Source organism: Poecile atricapillus, chromosome 1, assembly GCF_030490865.1.
Source record: "Poecile atricapillus isolate bPoeAtr1 chromosome 1, bPoeAtr1.hap1, whole genome shotgun sequence".
Classification (NCBI taxonomy): domain Eukaryota; kingdom Metazoa; phylum Chordata; class Aves; order Passeriformes; family Paridae; genus Poecile; species Poecile atricapillus.
Window position 1 is genome coordinate 126,546,707 of NC_081249.1, and position 19,104 is coordinate 126,565,810.

Here is a 19,104-nt window from a genome sequence, read left to right on the forward strand (position 1 = left end):
AGAAGAAACCTTGCCAGCCATCAGATGTGCCTGTGGGCATCGTGTTTGATTCCTTCTCCTCCCTTTCCTTCTCTCGGTGCCTTTAGAGCCTTTTTGCCAGATGAAGCTGGTGCTGGAGGTGGTTGCTCCGGCTGACGCTGGCCGTGGGGAGCTGGATCCGGCCGTGGCCCCTGGTGGAAAGCATCCCCTGTGCTAATTACCGTGGAGGTGATTAGAGCCTCGGCATGCCCCGGGCATGGATGTGGTGACAGCAGCACCGGCAGCCTCTGGACAAACACCAGTCCGAGCCACAAAAGCATCAACCAGCACGAGATGTGAGGCTAGAAAGGGAAGAGGAGGGCCATGGGTGCAGTGTATGTATTTATATATATATATACACACATATATATATGCATATATTTAATAATAATATAGCATTATATTTAATAATATATCTATGTAGATGGATATTGAGTAACTATGCATATATAAATAAACATGTACAGGTCACGGGTAGGTCTGTGGGCCTGTTCCCATGGAGAAACACACCGACTCTGACTCCTCATTGTTTAGGATATAAATTACCAGTGCTGCTGGCTTGTTGTGGGAGGGAAGGGGACAGAGGGAACCCCGTTGGATTTCTGGGGAGAATTCCCAGCTCCTGGACCCCACAGCCACTGGCTTGTGTGTTTGGGGCAGCAGGTGTTGGAGCAGCCCTTTCTGAGGGCTGCCCGCTTGTCATGGACACTGTGATTCATCGGCTGTAAAATCCAGTGTAAATCTGTTGGATTTGTGGGAAGATGAAGGATTGCATGGGACAATCCCAGGTTCTGGGGATAGCAGGAGTGTTGGGGGGCTTGGGAGCAAATCAGGAGCTGATAATACATTTATTGCCTATCAGGGTTATCTCTGTGGTATATAAATTAAATGGAGGAGCAGAGGCAGTTTTGGTCACAGTGGTGCAAAAACAGGATAATCCTGGGGGCTCAGCAAGCTCCTTTCCATTCCCTATGGGATCGTTAGTGGCTTTCCATGCTCTTGGGAGCAAAGTTTTAAGGCTGAGTTAACCCTGGTGCCTTTCCCTGCAGTCCTGACTGGGGTGTGTCACCTCCAGGGCACAGCCCCCAGGACCAGCACCTTGGGAAGTCTCTGTGGACACAGGCAGTGTCAGGGTGGTGTCCAGCCAGGTTGGGGTCACTACTAGTGGGAAAGGAGGGGGCTTCTCCCCAGTTTTGCCTCTGGGATCCCCTATCAGAACCCCCTGAGCTGTGGCATCTGTCCAGTCCTGGGGTGTCACCCCATTCCTGCTGCAGACAAACACGTTCTGTCTGGAGTAGGGGGGGCCAGCCAGTAGTGGTGTCTCTAAAGAAAAAGGTGGGATAACCCTATCATTTGGGATTTGCTATGTTTTTCCCATTTCCCCCAGGTATTTCCGTTATCCCGGCACATTTACCAGGCTGTGCTCCCACTGTCATGGCCAAATCCTGGTGTCCCACCAGCCAGCTCCCACACAGCCCTTGGAGTGGGCACAGCTCCCACCTACTGTGATTGTTCCCACTAAGACAAGGAAAGGTTTTGGGGGATGGTTTGGGATGGCAGAAGAGGAAGGCAGGAGCAATACCAGGCAGCAGCTGATGGTCTGTGTGTCCATGTGGATGTTGTGTTTATTTACCGATGGCTGGTGGCAGCTGAGCCAGGAACGAGTCTCAGGACCCAGCTGAGCCCGGAGCTAAACACAAGATAACAACGGCATTTTTCCAATGTCCGTGGAGACACCAGGGCAGAGCTGGAGCCATGTGAGAGCCATGCCAGGGAGGAGTTTGGTGAAAGAGGGTCTCAAGTTCCCCAGTGCTGCGAGAGTGAGGTCAGGGAAGGCAGTGGAAAAAGAGGCCAAGGCCAAAGTACAAAATAAGGGCTGGAGAGGGAGCCTGGAATGAGGTGCGTAGTGTTTCCTGTGCTTAAGGAAGTGAGTGACAAAGATCCAGGTACATCTCCTGCAGTCCAGAAGCCGGGTGCTGCCCCTGGGTTTGTCCCCAGCACCACAGCTCTGTCCCAGCCACTCCCCATGCTGAGGAGGCGCATCCCGGCTCTGCACCAGCATCCTTCCTTCCCAGGTTGGAAAGCAGCCTGCTCCTGTGAAGCCACTGTCTTGTCATCACTTCCCAGCTCAAGTCCAGCTCAGTCCCAGATGGGACATGTGGCACTGTGTCGTGGGGCTCATCTGGCACCCCTGGCACTGCCAGGCTGGGAAAGGGGCTCGAGTCCATGTTCTCCTTCTCCTTGGTGAGCGGTGGCTACACCTCGGTGGAGTATTCCATCATGCTGGGGAGAGAGGAGAGCGGCATTGGGAACTGTCTGAGTTGGGAAGTGTGGAAAAACACTCCGAGTAGGAACAGGGCCTCTTCTCCAAAACAGATGGAGAAAGGATGACAGGCTGTTTGTGGAAAACCCCTGTTTGTGGGGAATCCCACAGTCAATAGGAAGGCAGAGATGGAAAGCTGTGACAGTGTGGTGTTGGGTTGGTTTTGCACAGCCTGGTTTTTGGTAACGGGGGGGCACAGAGGTGGCTTCTGTGAGAAGCTGCTGGAAGCTTCCACCATGTCTGGCAGAGCCAGTCCCTGATGCTCTGGAAGATGGACATGCTGCTGGTCAAAGCTGGACCAATTAGAGGTGTTGATTATGCCTCTGTGACAATGTATTTAAGAAGAAAATGAAAACAAAAAGGGGCACAGGTTTTTTTTCTAGCCAGAGGGAGAGGAGGAGGTGAGAACATGCAAGGGAAACAACATGGTGACACCAAGGGCAGTGCAGAAGGAGGGGGAGGAGGCACTCCAGGCACCAGAGCCGAGATTCCTCTGCAGGCCATGGTGATGACCATGGAGAAGCAGCTGTGCCCCTGCAGCCCATGGGGATCCATGGGGTATGCAGAAATCCACCTGCAGCCCGTGGTGGGGGGTGCCCAGGCTGGAGTGGGTGGATGCCTGGAGGGGGCTGTGATCCACTGAGAAATCTGGTGGAGAGGGTGGCCCTGCTTCCAGGCTGGAGCAGCCTTTCCTTGAGGGATAAGTAGAAGAGTGACCCACACTGCAGCAGTTTTGGGAGGACTCTGTGCCCATGAGAGGGACTCACATTGCAGTAGTTTTGGGAGGACTCCTGCTTGTGAGATTGGAGCCATGGTGGAGAGGGTTGCAGAGAACTCTCTCCTGTGGGAAAGGACTCCTCTCCCTGAGCACCACAAGAAAGCCATGAGTGACACACTGACCAAAACCCCCATGCCCTGTCTCCTGCACTGTCAATGGGAAGGAGGGAATGGTTGGGGGAAGTAAAGGTGTTTTTAAGGGCTTATTTTACTTCTCATTATCCTCCTCTGATTTTGTTAGTAATAAATTCACTTTGTACTTCTAAGTTGAGCCTGTTTTGCCATTGGAGTGTTTTCTCCAGGTCTTTATCTCAGCTCATGAACCCTTTGTTAATTTTTTCTCTCCTCTGCCCAGCTGTGGCAGGGGAGGGTGAATGAGCGGCTTTTGTGGGTGCCTGGAGTTAGGCCAGTGTCAAACAATGACAGGTGTTTCCTGAACCCTGCTCTCTGCTCCCATTGGGATTATGGGTGGCAGCTGGGATTATAGGTGGCCATGGAGGGGGGTCAGGATGAGCTCTTCCCAGAGCACAGCTTAGTCACTATAGGACAGCAGCACAGGGGTTTGTTGCACAACTACAAAACGGTTCTGTTTCCCACTGAAATACTTAATCCCTTCTCTTTAAACAAAGTTTAGATGGAAAACCTGGGTAAAGTCCTTCCCTAGGCAAAATCAGTTCATGTTTTAACTTGGAGCTTTTCTTTTTCTGAAGGAAAAGCGGCTCCAGAGCGGACAGATCCTGAAACCTGACAACCCCTGACCCCTTCCAGGGCATCACCCACCTCAGTTCATCACGGAGATTACTGTGTTTTTCCCTCAGAATTTGATTCTTGACCTTCTGGGGGACATCGGGGATGTACCAGGCTGCGATCAGCTTTACACACAGAGCCACGTGCTGTGGGAAGCAAAGAGAGTCAAGGGCTCCCAGCCTGGGCATGAGGCACAGATCCAACCCCTTTTCCAGTCCTCTCCTGCCTCCCTGGGTGCTCACCTCGAAGAGGATGAGGAAAGCGAGCCGGGCTGCGAAGATGTGCCAGAACTGGATGGTGTAGGTGTAGTCATCAGCGTTCCGGTAGTCCCGGTACCTGCAGCACAGCTCCGTCAGTCCCAGCCAAGGCTATTCCATTCTGGCCTGGATGTCAAGGTGAGGGGCAGGGGCTGGCAGGGGCTGCTCTTACCTGCACTCCTTAATCTGGACCCCATTAAATTCTGGCAGCACCTTGGTGTGGGGCTCGAAGTCCTGGATGTGGAATATGGAGAGGCTGTTGTTGATGTACCCGGTGGAGCAACTGTGGGGAAGGACTGGGTTGAGCATGGATTGTACTCCCCTGTTCTGGAGAAGCAGAACCCTCCTAGGGCTCTCACTGCCCACTTTCACAAAGCCTGGTGGAAATGGAGGGCTCAGAGGCTTGTGTCATGTTTGAGTGAACTGGGCCAGTCAGCCAAGGCTTGGAGAAATGGGGAGAGGACAGGAGAGAGCATGTGCCTGCATCCTGGGAATCCTGTAGCCCTCCAATATTACACACTTCCCTTTCCAGTCAGTTTACCCACCACAGGGATGATGTGATGATGCCTTGTGGGAATGTTCCTCTGCTCTCCTTTCCCCCCCCACCTCACTCTGGGGGACAGCTCAGCTGTCTCATGCTCCTGCAGTGGTGGCACTGAGGCAGGAGGGGACACAGCTGTGGGGACAGGGCCGTGGGAATGCTGCGGACAGGGACTGTCTTGGAATTGAACTCACTCCATGCTGGTGTGGTTCTCCCTTGTGCAGGGGCTGTACATGTACTTGTAGACCTGCACAGGGATGAAGTCAGAGGTGATGGCGATCACCAGCCCATTCCCGATGACAGCCAGGATGCCGATGGCCTCTAGGACCTGCAGCCAGATCCCTGTGGGAGAGGAGTAGCTGGTGAGGTCCCTCTGCCAGCTCACTGCCACCATTCCAGCTCAGGGACAGCTTTAGCATGGCCAGGTCAAGGAAAGGGCTTCCAAGCTGCCCTTCAGCCTCTGGCAGAGTCTGAAGCAGCTTGTCCTTCTCCGACTCATGGCTCTCCCTGCGCTGTCCCATGGCCATGGGGTGCTCAAGGGCTCAGCCTGGTGCTGCAGGACCCCTCTCACCGATGTCCTTGGCCTTTCTGGGCACCATGCGCCGGCACAGCCGCATCATCTTGATGGCGTCCATGTGGATCTCGATGATGTTGTTGATGAGGGCCAGCAGCGGGGCCAGGGGAAAGGCTGCCACGAAGATGGTGGTGAAGCTGTACTGGATCACTGGAGGGGGAAACACCAGGTGCTGGTGTGAATCCACTGCAGAGGGGACATCCCCCTCTGTCTGGGTTTGTCCTGCTTTGTGGCTTGGGTCAGAGGGGTTTGCAGGGGTGGAAGGGGGAGATAGCCACATCTTGGGAACACCCAGCTCTCACAGGGCTATCAGAGAGTGGGATCTGTGGGGATAGTTGAGCCAGTCAGGCACAGGCACACCCTGGGGTTACAGCCGTGGCCCTGGAAGGAGAGGAAGGTCCGAGGCAGGGCCAAAGGCTAGCATAGTTTCCTGCTCTCTGTTTTGGAAATAATCTTGGTGTCCCAGGGCTCTCAGAGCAGGGCAGGGTGTGGAGCTGTGGCTCCTTGCCTGTGTATGGACTCCCTGGCATCTGTCACTCTCCAGCCAAGGTGTGCACATGGATCTGCTCCACGTACCTATCTCCAAGTACTCATTGAACAAGCTGAAGACGTTGACCTCGTTGAGTTCGTAGTTGTTCAGCCACTGCCTTTTGCAGGGGTCCTCTGCCTCCTCCTCCTCTCCTAACATCACACTTCTCTTCCTGGGGGACTTTTTCTTCTTCCGTAGCTGGTGGGATACCCAGCTGCAGTGGGAAAGAGGGATTTGTGTGGCTGCCTGCGGGGCTGGGCTGCTGCCAGCACATCCTTGGAGGAAGGGAAGAAGGAAAAAGACCAGGGTTCATCTCTGGGAAGTATCAGTGGGGGAAGCTTACGGGATGAGATACTCCATGATGTTGCTGATGGTCTGCTTGAGCAGCATGATGACAGCCATCTGGATGAAGAGGTCGGTGATGCAGCCACTGGGGTGGCACTGGAGGGGACAACAAGACAGGGGTTGTGCCCTGCAAGCAGGGTGGGTGGGTGGGCCCGAGGGACCCTTTGGTAGGTGCTATGGGAGAAAGCTGGGCTTCCCAGAGATTCCCTGGGTAGTAGGGAAAGGAAGAAGAGGAGTTGTTTGTGGGGTCAGAGTGGGTACCTCACCTCCTCCAGCCTCCAGTGGCCAGCAATGCGCACGTAGTGCCCTGGGTGGCCATTGATCCTAAGCAAGGAAGCAACAGTGATACTTATAGGGTCATGGCCCTCCTGAGTCCCAAATGGGGTCCTTGTGCCTGGTGGGAAGGGCAGAAGGGCTGGGCTGTCCATACACCCTGGGGAGATTTGGGAGCATTCATCCCCTGCCCTGTGCTCTCCACTCACCGTCCCAGGAAGAAGGCGATGTAGATGAGCGAGGAGAAGTTTGTGAAGAACTGGAAAATGAAGATCTTCACAGTGAAGTTGTTCTCCTGCTCAGAGAAGGTCCGCGGTTTCTCTAGGAAAGAGAGCAATGCCCAGGGGCTTGGTCATAGAGCAGTGGGACCTTGCCCTGCTACTCCATGGGTACCACCACAGCTCTGGAGGTCCAGAGGGTGTCTCTGCCCCTTGTGAAACCTTCCTTGCCTTCCACCTGAGCCCTCTGATGGATGTGATTCCAGCCAAGCAGGGAGGTCCCTCAGAGCCATAAGCTGGGGGAGAAGGGGCCTTAGAGCTGGGAGGAAATCCATGTTGTGACCTCTCCAGGAGCTGGGATGGCTTCCTGCTCATGCCAGGTCTCAGCCCTGTAGGGTGACTGTCCCTGCAAAGCTGGCTGTGGGACAGCATGTGGGCCACAGGTGTGTGCTGGGTGGCTGCTGGCCTCCCTGTCTGGAGCTACCTCAGAGCTGCCTTGTGCTGGTGGAGGGAGGGAAGGGGATGGGAGGCTGGCTCTGCCCAGGGACAAAAGGGTGCTGCAGGTGGGACACACCCCATTTCCCTTACCCAGGCTGCAGAGGAAGAGGGCCACTTGCCAGTTGACCTGCAGGACAGAGGGATACGATGAGCAGGGGGCAGGGCTGGCCATGGAGAAATCCTGCCAGACATCCCCTGTGGCTCCTCACCTTGGTCATGATGACGATGGTGACGTAGTGCAGCACGGCCCCCGTCATCACAGCGATGGTGTCAGCGTGCTTGCTCAGCAGGTTCACTTCACTCTGTGTGAACAGTGCCATGGCCACCGCCCGGTAGATGACGAGTGCGTGGGCGATGCCGATCAGCACCACGATCTGTGGAGAGGGAGAGGAGGGGTCAGGAGCATGTGCTCCATTGCACCTGATGGTCCCCTCAGCAGGGCCCTGGATGTGGCCTCAAAGGCAAACCAGCACCCTTCGGTGGAGGCTGACAAGCCTGTGAGGTGGATGTAGTGATAGGACAAGAAGTAACGGGTACAAGCTGAAAGAGGGGGAATTTAGGCTGGATGTTAGGAAGAAATTCTTCCCTGTGAGGGTGGGGAAATATTGGAACAGGCTCCCCAAGGATGTTGCAGATGCCCCAGCCTTGACAGTGTCCAAGGTCAGGTGGGACAAGACTTTGAGCAACCTGGGGTAGCGGGAGGTGTTCCTCCTCATGGCACGGGGCTTGGGAGTAGATAAGGTCCCTTCCAACCCTTAACATTCTATAATTCCAGGATTCTATGTCTCCACCTGAACCAGTCTCTATTGACCCACAGTGGGGATAAACACATTGGGATTTGCCTCTTCCTGCCCTCTGTGTCACTGCCTTGATCCACACTGCAAGAGCAGAGCCTTCAGCCCATGTCCCCAAAGGGTGGGTGGCCCTGCCATCAGCACAGTGAGGTGTGAGCAAGAGGAGGCCCCAGGATCCTTGTGATTGGCATGGAACTGCCCTAAAAACCTGGTCTGTGCCTTTGCTCCTTTGGTCCATGCACCCTTAAACCAAAGGTTCCCATTGTCGCCGGGCACGTACCATCAGCACAGCCAAGACGAGGACGATGGTGCTGCGCAAGTAGGAGTGCTGGTACAGCCGGGGTTCGTGCTGAGAGTTATTGATCAGCTGCAGAGCCAGCTCCTCCTTTAACAAAAAAAAAAGAAAATTAAAAATGGGAAAGAAATGGGAAAGAAAGGACCCAGCACTTGGGTCAGTGGACATATGGGATAAGCAGTGCTGGAGAAGGGCAGAGGTGCGCACCCAACCCACAAGAGCGTGGCCAAGCATGATTGAGTTCAGTCTGGGCAAGGGATCCCTCTGATGTGTCTTTTCTAGGTCTAAGTGACTCCTGCCCTGGAAAGGGAAGCACCAAGCAAGAAAGATGATGTCCTCACCTCTTCCTCATCCCATCCATACAGGTCCCAGTTGATGGCCACAGTGGCTCTCTCCCTCTTCCACAGCTCCAGGAATACAGTGGCTGGATTGGGAAGGAGAAAGTGCGGTGACACTTAGGAATGGCTCTGAGAGCCACTCTTCTGTCTCCCAAAGAGTCACATCACATCCAACCTGATGGCAAACCAGCCTGGACTGCCCTTGGGCCATGAAGGACAGGCAGTCCCCTCTGCACCTTGGTGACCTGGAAGGGCCCTGGACAGGCAGCAGTGAGGGAACGGGGATGGTGCAAGTGAGCTTTCACTGGTCTGGTCTGGTGTCAGTAGGGAATTAGGTATAAGTCACTTTTCAGGTGGAATGGGTGTCCCTGCGCTGCACCCTGGCAAGGCTATACCTCTCCAACTCCAATTCCAACCACCCCTTATGTTAATTGGATTGATGCTCCTGATTATGTCCCTGTGTGACCCAGCCCATGGACACAGTCAGGACTGTGCTGTGGCTTTGCAGGTGGGACACCTGACCCACTCCTGTGGTGGCTGGTCAAGGAAAGGGCCATGGAAAAGCCAGACGAGTGTGCAACTACGGCACTGATGGGATCCCATCATTCTGTAGCAAATAAGAAGCTGTACAGAGGTTTGGGGAGGTGGAGGAGGAGTCTGGAAGCCCCTCCTTCCTGTGGTTGCAACCGTTTACAGGCAGCTGCTAGGAAATTGCTGGGTGCCTTTGGGGAGGCTATGCTGAGCAGAAGCTTCAGGTAGAACAAGCTTCAGGTAAGGAATATTTGGGGAGCTGGAGGATATCAGCAGGATGGTTTTGTCTCTTGCTGTGTCTGGAAGGGGAGCTGAAGGCTCTGGAAGCAGAGGAGATACAAAACCCCCTGCAAAGGGTGAAGCTATGTTGGTGTCCCATTTTCCACCTTCTGCTCCCTCTCCCAACCGCATGTGCTGGGCACCCAGGCATGGACACCTACCCCAGATGGCCATGAAGATGGCAAACACCACCGTGGCCTCATTATCAATCATGTGAGTGACCTGGAAGAGATGAAGGAAGAGTGTGGTGGGGCACTGAGGTGCAGGGGCTGTGGCATCTCGGGGTCTTGCCATGCTCACCTCCCCCGAGACAGGTAAAGGCGCTAGAGGAGGGCAAAATGCAGGAAGGTGATGGACATTGGGGCTTGTCACTGGTAAAATATTCCATGGTGATGATGGAGACTGTAATCTGGAGTGGGGTTTCTTTTTAGTGGTGTGGGAGCAGCCTGAGCTGGGAGTGTTTTCCCCATTTTTTACCTCGAGCCTGCCCTGGAAAGGGGGTTCCCTACCTTGGCGTAGGTGCAGGTGTCGGAGAGAACCCAGAACGAGCAATTCTGGTCACAGAGCGGGCACATGATGGTGTTGTTGGCATCACAGATCTCCTTGCTGGAAGAAAGGAGGAAGAGAAGCCAAGGGGGACAAGGGTTCCTCAGAGCCACCTGCAGAGCTGAATGGGATGTACATTTGGCATTCCCAAGGGCCTTACCTCACCTGGCTGGAACTGAAAACAGTAGCCCCAGCTGCGACGGTTGCCAGTCCAGCCAGGGCAGCGAAAACCAGCAGGTAGGTGTACCAGCCCAGCCAGGCGAAGTACAAGGCCACCTTCTCTCCAAAATAGCACCTAGGAGGAAAGGTGAGCTGGGATTACAGCCAGAAAGGAGATCAGATGTTGGGAGTCACTAGAAAATGCCCGTGGTGGCAGTATCTCAGTTTTTATGGCATGGGGAGCAGGTTAGAGTCACGGATAAGAAATGACCTACTGACTGAGGGATGGGGAGCCCTGTATCTCAGAGGAATTAACTTCATGCCAGCTGTCAGAGGTGCACCTCTGTTTTAAGATCTCCCCTCTCTACCAGAGCCCCTTGGCAGGTTTATGAAATAACACGTTCTTTTTGCCCTCCCGCCCCTGCCTAGGGGAGTTAGTTTTCAAAAACAAGAGCTGTGCTCTTTCCTGGGATTTCATGTGGTTGTAGGAGCCCCATGTTGCCTTTACTGCCCCGAGTTCAGCCTTGGGCTGGCTGTGCAGCACTGATGCTCCATTCCCACCTCTCCTGCCTTCTGAATGTGTCTGAAAACCAAACATGTTCATTAAAGTCTGCACAGACGTGGGGGTTGTTTCATGCTGCAGGATTAGCAGATGGAGCTCGGAGCCACAGGGATAACCCTCAGGCTAAGAACTCTGGAAGCTGCAGAGGCAGCCCAGTGCTTTTGAGCACTAATGATTTTTAAGACAGTGCAGGAGCCTGGCAAAGGGCACTGAGCTCTCTGGGTTTCAGGTAGGACCACTGGTTAGAAAAATCTGCCTCTTGTGCCTGTGTTACCTGATCTCCTCAATTGGCTGCTCCTTAAAGAGAACTCTCCAGCGAGCCCACTTCTTCTTTAGTATTTCCCTTATGTCTTCTTTCTGGAGAGCAGAGAACTTGGTTGGATGCAGGAACATCAGGGCACCCTTAATGCCCTGCACAGTTCCAAGGCAGGTGCCAGCAGCTTTGCCGTGCCTTTCACCCAGTGAGCTCTTGGTGCAGCCCCGGTCACCCACCGGTCCCCCCCACCCCATCCTGCTCCTCCATCTCTCCTGGATTTTCCTCCCAGGCACTGCGTGCTTGGCCTCACCTTGTGCAAGGGAAAGGCTGCCTCAAACACCTTCTTCTTCATCAGATCACGCAGCTTCTCTGGGAGCAGAGCAGAAGGGACAGGGTTAGACTTAGGGATTTGGGGAGATAGAAGAGAGGAACTGCTGGTTCCTGCAGTCCAAATCTCCCAGCCTTTGGATGCAACAGCAAATTGACTTGTTTGAGCTCCCCCCTTTTCTCTTCTCCCCAGGATGGCAAGGCAGCTGGGATGCCAGTGCCCAGGATTCTTGGGCAGGATTCTTCCTGCAGATGCAGGCTGAGCATCACCCCTGTGATCCCTGTTCCCTTACCTAGGTCGGATGTCACAGTGTTCTGCAGGATGAAGTGCACGACCCGTATCCTGAACAAGGAGAAACTCTGCTTAAGGGCTGCTCTGGGATACGGACTTGTGTTGTATGGCTGAGGAAAACAGGACAGAGAAAGGAGAAGGTGTGCACTAAAATCCAGGGAAGCAAGGGAGGGAGAAATGTGGGTAGTGAGAAGCCATCAGCTTTGCACGTGGGAGGTGAAGGAATGTTCTGTGGAAAATAGAAAGCCTGGCACATCTGTGAACCGAGCTGGAAAATGGATGCTGGTGTGGAGAAGAGTGAGTACAGGAGGCTGGAAATCAGCTCAGCACCCACCTGGTGGTCACTGGGACATCCTGGTGGGCACTGGAGTTTTGCTGCCTGCTGTTGGGGTTTGTCAGGAGACACTGGTATTTCCAGAAGATGTGCTGCGGGGCACGGACTCCATAAAAGAGCTTTGTGTCCTCAATTTTCTGGTGAGGGGAAGAGAAGGGCTGTTACAACAGAGCCAGAGGTGCAGGGAAGAGCCAGAGCTGGAAGGGCTGGGGGCTGTGTGAGTCCTGGGGCTGGGGTCTTTCTCCACTGGTTGAGCACGTGGGTTATTTTCCAGCTCTGATGTGGTGAACAGTGCAATCGTTCAGGCCTCTCCCATTTCCTGGGATGCAGGAGCCCAAGCCAGGCCAAGTATCTGCTGCCTTTTCCTCCTACAGCCCCTCACCTTGATGGTGAAGCCCTTCTTGCTCAGCTCATCCAGAAACTTCTTCCTCTTGATCTCCTTCTCACTGCCCATTTCGTGGATGTCACTCACCAGGACAAAATCCCATTTCTCTTCATTCTGCCCACAAAACCAGCAGGGAATTATTAGGGATGGAAAGTTGAGAGCTCTCCTTCCCAGCTCCAGCCTCTCAGAGGTTTGGACTCTCATTGTGGCTCTGTAGAGGGGAACTGGGAATGAGCAAGGGAAATGGGGATTTTTCCCCTCTCTGAGCTGGGCTCGCTGCAGATGCAGAAGGAGCAGAGCTTACCGGGGAGGCAAAGGGGTCCATGTCCTCAACAGCAGATTCTCTGCGGGGAGTCAGCAGAATTTCATCCTGGTGAAAAGAAAACCAGTGAAGAGAAGGCTGCAGCAGGCTCCCTGGGAAATCCCGTGTTTTGCTCTTCCAGCAGCCTTGAAGAGATGCCCAGGGAGGAATGTAAGAGGAGGCTTCTGTGAAACCTTCTCCCACATGCTCCTGATCACCAGTTTGGGGTCTTCCTAAACCAGCGAGGAATTTGTGTTTAGGAATGCTGCAGGGACTGCTGCCCTGGGAGGGTGTGCAGCCTCTGGTAGAACTCATCATGCACAATGGTGCCCTGGGGCTGTGAGGGATCTGGATTAGAAAAAACCTCCCTCAGCTCTTTCACCTCATGCCCTGACATATGTGCTGGGGAGGTGTTCACCTTTCACCCTCTCTCTCTCCATGCTACAGTGGATTTTACAGGCTTTAATCAGCCTTTTCCATTTGTCAGATGTTCCTATCAGGTAGGGCACTGCTGACGTTTTGGGGAGGGTGGGAAAGGTAGTTTTAAATTCAGGTACAGGGAGAGTGGAGCACGGGCACTTGGAGGCTGGTACAACTCTGCCAGAAAGCAGGTGAATAAAGTTCTTGGAAAACGTGTTGGATGCCTCAGGCTGCAGCCAAGGGACAAAGAGGGGAGGATGAGCTGCTGATCATAAAATCATAGAATATCCCAAGTTGGAAGGGACTCACAAGGATATCCAGCTCCTGGCCCTGCACAGGACCACCCCAAGCATCCATGTGCCTAAGAGTGTTGTCCAAACACTGCTTGAGCTCTGGCTTTTCCCTGTTCCCCTCCTGTGTGTCAGTGGCTCTGGAGATGATGGCTGTGCAGCTCCCACCTTTCTGTTCACAGGTAATTACACTCAGACATCCAAGGGTGCAGATATAGGGGAGCACAAAGCAAGCATCATGGAATGTTGCTTGGAATGTTGTGTTGGAAAGGACCTCCACACCCATCCAGTCTGTTCTTCATGCTCCAACCTGGTCTTGGACACTTCCAGGGATGGGGCAGCCACAGCTTCTCTGGGCAACCTGTGCCAGGGTCTCAGCACCCCCACAGGGAAGAATTTCTTCCCAGTATCCCATCTAACCCTGCTTTCTTTCAGCTTAAGCCATCAGCTGCCCCTGTGGGGGTTTTTTCCACCCTTTGATGTGACTTGTGATGTGTCCCCACAAACAGTTACACCGCTGTTCCCAAGGGAAGGTGATGCAGCTGCGGGAAGGAGCTGCCAGGGATGGGGATATTGTCACTCAGTGTCACCAGAGACACTGTGACCTAAAAGAGCCGCCAGCCAGACGAGTTCCTCCAGACGTAATCTTGGCAGCAGAGCCATGGTGGTGTAACTGTGCCCTGATGTAAGATCTGCATCCTGAGCTTTCACTGGAGAATGAGGCCATGGGAACAGAGGGGCCGAGATGAGGAAAGGGCTGAAATATTCTGCCAGATGCTTGCTCACAGGATCAGCCAAAGCACAAGAGCCATGAAGAGACTGACTGACAAGAAGGAGAAGTGGGAAGGCTTGAGAAGAGGGATGCTTTCCCCCAGAGGTGCTGCTGTAATAAGAACCAGAACTTCTCTTAGATACAAGGTACCCCAGTTTATGACAAGAGGCAAAGGGAGGCTTCTGGTGTTGTCATCTAATCTAACCCGGTTTGCAGGGCTGGACTGGGTGCAGCAGTTCCCTGTATCCCAGTCTGAGCCCCTCTCTGGGCACAGGGGAGGGAGTGGGAGCCTCTCAGGAATCTGCCCATTCCCAGTACTCCGATGCTGGCATGGATCTGGCCTGGCACACTCTCTGCTGTCATATTAGCTCATTCCTGCTTGGCTGGTTTCTCTCAGCCTGCATGTGCACCAGGCTCATCCTGCAGCAATTCCCTGCTAGTGCCACCTGTGATCTTGTGGATGTATGTGGAGGGGAAGCCATCCTTTGGGTATGGGAACATTTTGGGGTGTTCCTAATGCCACCTTGGCACACTTTTTCTCCTGCTGCTGTCCCCGATAAAGCTTAAGATGAGGTGAAGGGACCTGCTGGCATGACACCTTCTGTTCCCAGGTAGCTCCCAATTCCAACACCTGCAGGCACAGTCCTGCTTGGGCATCTGAGCATCCCAGCCAGCACATCTGCTTCCTTGGGAAGAGGCTGTGAGGTTACCAAGGTGGGCTCACAAATGAGATGTTGGATTCATCCCAGTGGCTGCTGGGGCTCAGACTGCCATGCAGGTGCCCATCTTGCTTTTGGGGCCATATGGCGTGTGCATAGAATCCCAGAATCCCAGAGTGGCTTGGGTGGAAGGGACCTTAAAGCCTGTCCAGTTCCACCTTCTGCTGTGGGTGTGGACACCTTCCACTAGCCCCGGTTGCTCCAAGCCTTTCCAATCTGTTGTTGGACACTTCCAGGGATGGGACAGCCACAGCTTCTCATGACAAGCTGTGCCAGGGCCTCACCACCCTCACAGGGAAGAATTTCTTCCCAATATCCCATCTAACCCTGCCCTCTGGCAGTTTGAAGCCATCCCCCTTGTCCTGCCCCTGCAGCTCCTGATGGGAAGGCAGGGATGTGTGGGCAGGGATGGCTTCAGCAGGCAGGGACTTTGGATCACTGCTACTCTCAACTGTTTTTTCCTGGGAATTAAAGACACTGTCTGACAATGGCTCCTGTGCTCTGGCCTCACAGGGCAGTGGGATCAGGTGCAGGTAAGGCCACCCAGACTCTGCAGTGGTTGTACAAACCCTGGGCTCTATCCCTGCTTTCAGGAAGGACAGTTTCAGTTTCACTCCTTCCTGTCCTGTGTTTGGAACAGGATGTGGAGGTGCAACTGTACAAAGGTGTAAAAGTGACTGGCACAATGGGAAGCAGGGATTTCCATGCTGAAAAGAGTTTCTGTGCCTCCAAAGTGTATCACTGGTCCTTGTTCCCAGCCAGGTAACCCACTGCCCTGAGTGTTCCTTGTGGGAAATGGCTGCAGGCACCCTTGGGCTGGGTGCAGAGTCACCCATGTGAGTAACTCAGGACAAGGACGTGGATAGGATCTGGCATCCTTGTTTTCCTTTCCAGTCATGGATTGGTGTGGGGTTGGGTGTTTCCTGTCACCCACACTGAGATGATCAAATTGCTCTTATCTCCAGGATGTTTCTTACACAGCTTCCCTTGGAGCACTTCCACCTTACCCCATGGCTTCCTGAGAAGTGGGACAGCCTTTGCTTGGACAGACAGACCTGTACCTTTACTACCTGCCCTAAATTTGGAGAGTTTGCCTGGCTTTTCCTAGGAAAAAAACCCCAAAACCTGCATCTTTTCTTCCAAGTTAGAAAAGAAAAAGATCATAGCTCTCCCTCCGCCCATGCTGTATTCCAGGTGCTCCTGGAATACCTGGGGCTGTCACCTCTGCAGTGCTCATTCCTAGGTTTACATGAGCTCCATCCATACCATCCTTCTTTGATCTGTGCTCTGGCACCTCTGATCTCTGGGACCAACATGTGGGGCCAGTGTGACCCCACTGCACCTTGGGATGGTGCATGGGACCGGCAGCACATCCTGCTTTCCCTGTCACACACTTGTGGCAGGAATTTTGTACCTTAAAGGCTGAAAGCAGATGGGTGGTAGAGATTGGAGGTTAGTGTATCCTGTATTTCCAAGCCACAGGTGCTCAGAGGTGCTGAAAAGCAGCATCCTGGGAATGTCAGGGCAGTTTCTGTTCCTACCTGCATGGTGAAGCAGAGAGCCTTCCTCGGTGACCCTCTGTCCTGGAGCCCCTCAGGGCAGATCCCTCAGGAGAGGGCTGGCGGGCAGGATGGGCTGGAGGCTCCTGGGCTCTCTCACGCTGTGGTTTTCCTTCCCAGCTCCTTTGCCCGAGGTGTCAGAGGTCTCGTGAACCGAGCGGTGCCGTGACTTCCGTGTGGCACTCGTGCCTGCTTTGGGAGGGAGCTGCCTCTGCCTGGCAGTGGGCAGATATCGGGAGGAGGCGAGGGAGCTGCCCTTCACCCTCGCCCAGAGGAGTGGCAAGCCCAGAACCGCCCAGCGCAGGTAACAGTGCGGAGTTCCTCCTGCCAGCTCCAGGGCGCTGCTTTCCCCTCTGCCCCTCGTGGTGCCAGGGCCGTGTGCTGTACCCTGTGACATCCCCAAGTGGTGCCATAAACTGGCCAAAAGGAGCTATTGACAGAAGTTTTGCAAAGCTCTAGAAATCTCCTCTTGACATCTCACTGGTTGGTAAAACAGCTGTGGGAGTCGTGTGCTGTTTTCCCCTCATGTGTAATAGTGCTGTCAGCCTGACCTTGAACACTTCCACAGTTTCTCTGGGCAGCCTGTGCCAGGGCCTCACCACCCTCACAGAGAAGAATTTCTTCCCGATATCCCATCTAACCCTTCACACTGGCAGTGGGAAGCCATTCCCCCTTATCCTGACACTTCAGGCCCTTGTCCAAAGCCCCTCTCCAGATTCCTCACAGGCTCTGTTTAGGTACTGGAAGGGGCAATCAGGTTACCCCAAAACCTTCTCTTCTCCAGGCTGAAAAATTCTAATCCTCTCAGCCTTTCCTCATGACAGAGCTGCTCCATTCCTCTGACCAACTTGGTGTCTCTCTTCTGGACTCTCTCCAGGTCGATGTCCTTCCTGTGCTGGAGACCCTGGAGCTGGATGCAGAAGTTCAGATAGGGTTTCACCTGAGCAGAGCAGAAGGAATCAACTCAAATCTGGTCGTATGGCTCGGAACAGGGAATAACTCTTATAATAAAAAGTGAGTGAAAATGTTATGTGTAAGCCAGATCTTGCCTTACACTTGTTTCCTGGGGAGGTTGTGGGGGTGGAGTTTGTTGCTTTTATTTACAAATAAGAAGAGCATTTCCTGGGAATAACAGAAGGGTCAGTAACTGCTCTGGATTCCCTTGTGCCCTCCAACAGCATTCCTGTGGGCTGCTATAAAAGAAACCAAGTCCTGGGGGTGGTAATCCAGCTGTGTCCTGCTAGAAAAGGCAGCCAGCATTTTCAGGGTGGTGCTCCCACTTAAGCCACCATCATCGTGTGGTTTTGCCAAGTACCTTGAACAGGTGCCAAAACAGACCTGGTGATTATCGGGGGAGAAAAAAAAAAAGAGTTGTCTTCCCAATTTCCTGCCGTGTGTGAAACCAAGGTGTGGGCAGACCTTTAGCCTTCCAGGGGTGATCCATGGGTGATCCATGGGTTTGGGAGCGGCAAACAGGCTTTATCTCTGGGAGAGTGTGTGTGTTTACCCAGAGAGAGTGAAGCCCTGTCAGATGGTGCTTTCCACCAACAGCAGGGCAAAGGCCTTTGCAATGGGAGCGCTGCCGTTGTTCCAGGGAAATGGGGTTACCTGTGGGAGGAACAGCTGGGGCACTCCTCCCACGCTCCTGCTTCTCCTTCCTGAGAAGGGCTTGGCTCTCCAGACAGCCCAGGAGGTCATGCACCCAGCAGCAGTTCCCAAAGCCTGTGTATGTCACCAGCCAGCAGGGAAGGTGAGTCTGTGTCTGCAGGTTGGCTTTGCCTGAGGTATATCCAACCCCTGCAGCATCTTTCATGGCACTTGGAGGAGACCATGCTGCTGCTGCTGCTCCTGTTTAGGAGGAATTTGGTTTTGCCTGGGAAGGATTTAGCTGCATTTGCAGCAAGGCAGGTGAGCAAGTTGGTGTCCCTCTTGCAGTGCTTCCCTCCCCTTCTGCATTCACGGCTCTCAGGTGACTGGAGCTGAGGACAGCAGCAGGAAAAACTGAAACTGGGGAGGGAGCCACACGAACCCTGTGTGAGCAGAGGAAGTTATTTTGGGTGTGATCAGCTCTGTGGCTGCTGTGTTGATCACACACCTGAACCCACTGGACTCCAGCTGCCGTGGGCAGCGATTTGACCTGCACTGAGCGTTGGCAGGGAAGCTCCAGGAGCACTCCCTGACATGTTAGTCCTGACTGGATGTGGAGATGGTAATTCCCACCTGAGGAGACTGCAGAAGGGTTTTGTGTGTGAAATCACTGTGTCTGGATGCAGGCTGTCCACCTCCCCCCTGGCAGCAATGCTTTTGGACAGGGAGCTCCTCTTCTATGGGTGCAAAGGCACTGATTCAGGCGCTAAAATGGCAGCAGATGTCTGTGTCTTTTCATAAAGCTGGGGTTGTTTTCATCCCAATCTCGGTCTGTTTGGATCTGTGGGTATCCCCGGAGCTACAGTCAATACGTTAGAGCAGAGGATGAGGTTCGGGGTGAAACCCTGCTTGTAATTAAAGTACTGGGTGCTCACTCCAAGTAGGAAAGGCTTAGACTGAATATTAGGAAAAGGTTCTTCACCCAGAGGGTGGTCGGGCACTGGAACAGATTTCCCAGGGAATGGTCACGGCCCCAAGGCTGCCGGAGCTCGGGGGGCGTTTGGCAACATTCTCAGGCACAGGCTGGGATTGTTGGGGTGGCTGCACAGGGCAGGAGTTGGACTGGCTGATCCTTAGGGATCCTTTCCAACTCGGGATATTCTGTGACCTCTTGGAACAAGGTGGGTGCCTCCAGCTCTCATGAAGCATCGTGAGATGCAGGAGAGTGTTTTAGGCTGGAGAGGGGAATTGTGCAGCA

The 19,104-nt window shown here is 53.8% G+C and overlaps 1 protein-coding gene across 1 annotated transcript; it reads right to left on the reverse strand.

The window, feature by feature from the left end:
- Window positions 1–2,183: 2,183 nt before the first annotated feature.
- ANO9 (anoctamin 9) lies at window positions 2,184–16,394 on the reverse strand. Its single transcript, XM_058856601.1, is given in 24 exon segments — window positions 2,184–2,301; window positions 3,899–4,011; window positions 4,108–4,201; window positions 4,295–4,405; window positions 4,858–5,005; window positions 5,235–5,387; window positions 5,814–5,980; window positions 6,110–6,207; window positions 6,378–6,435; window positions 6,594–6,705; window positions 7,191–7,303; window positions 7,305–7,474; window positions 8,175–8,279; window positions 8,531–8,613; window positions 9,499–9,559; window positions 9,847–9,943; window positions 10,044–10,178; window positions 10,879–10,961; window positions 11,171–11,229; window positions 11,481–11,530; window positions 11,814–11,950; window positions 12,196–12,312; window positions 12,503–12,568; window positions 16,242–16,394. Coding segments are annotated over 24 exon segments (2,364 nt in total). The 5' UTR covers window positions 16,248–16,394; the 3' UTR covers window positions 2,184–2,273.
- Between the last annotated feature and the right edge of the window lie 2,710 nt (window positions 16,395–19,104).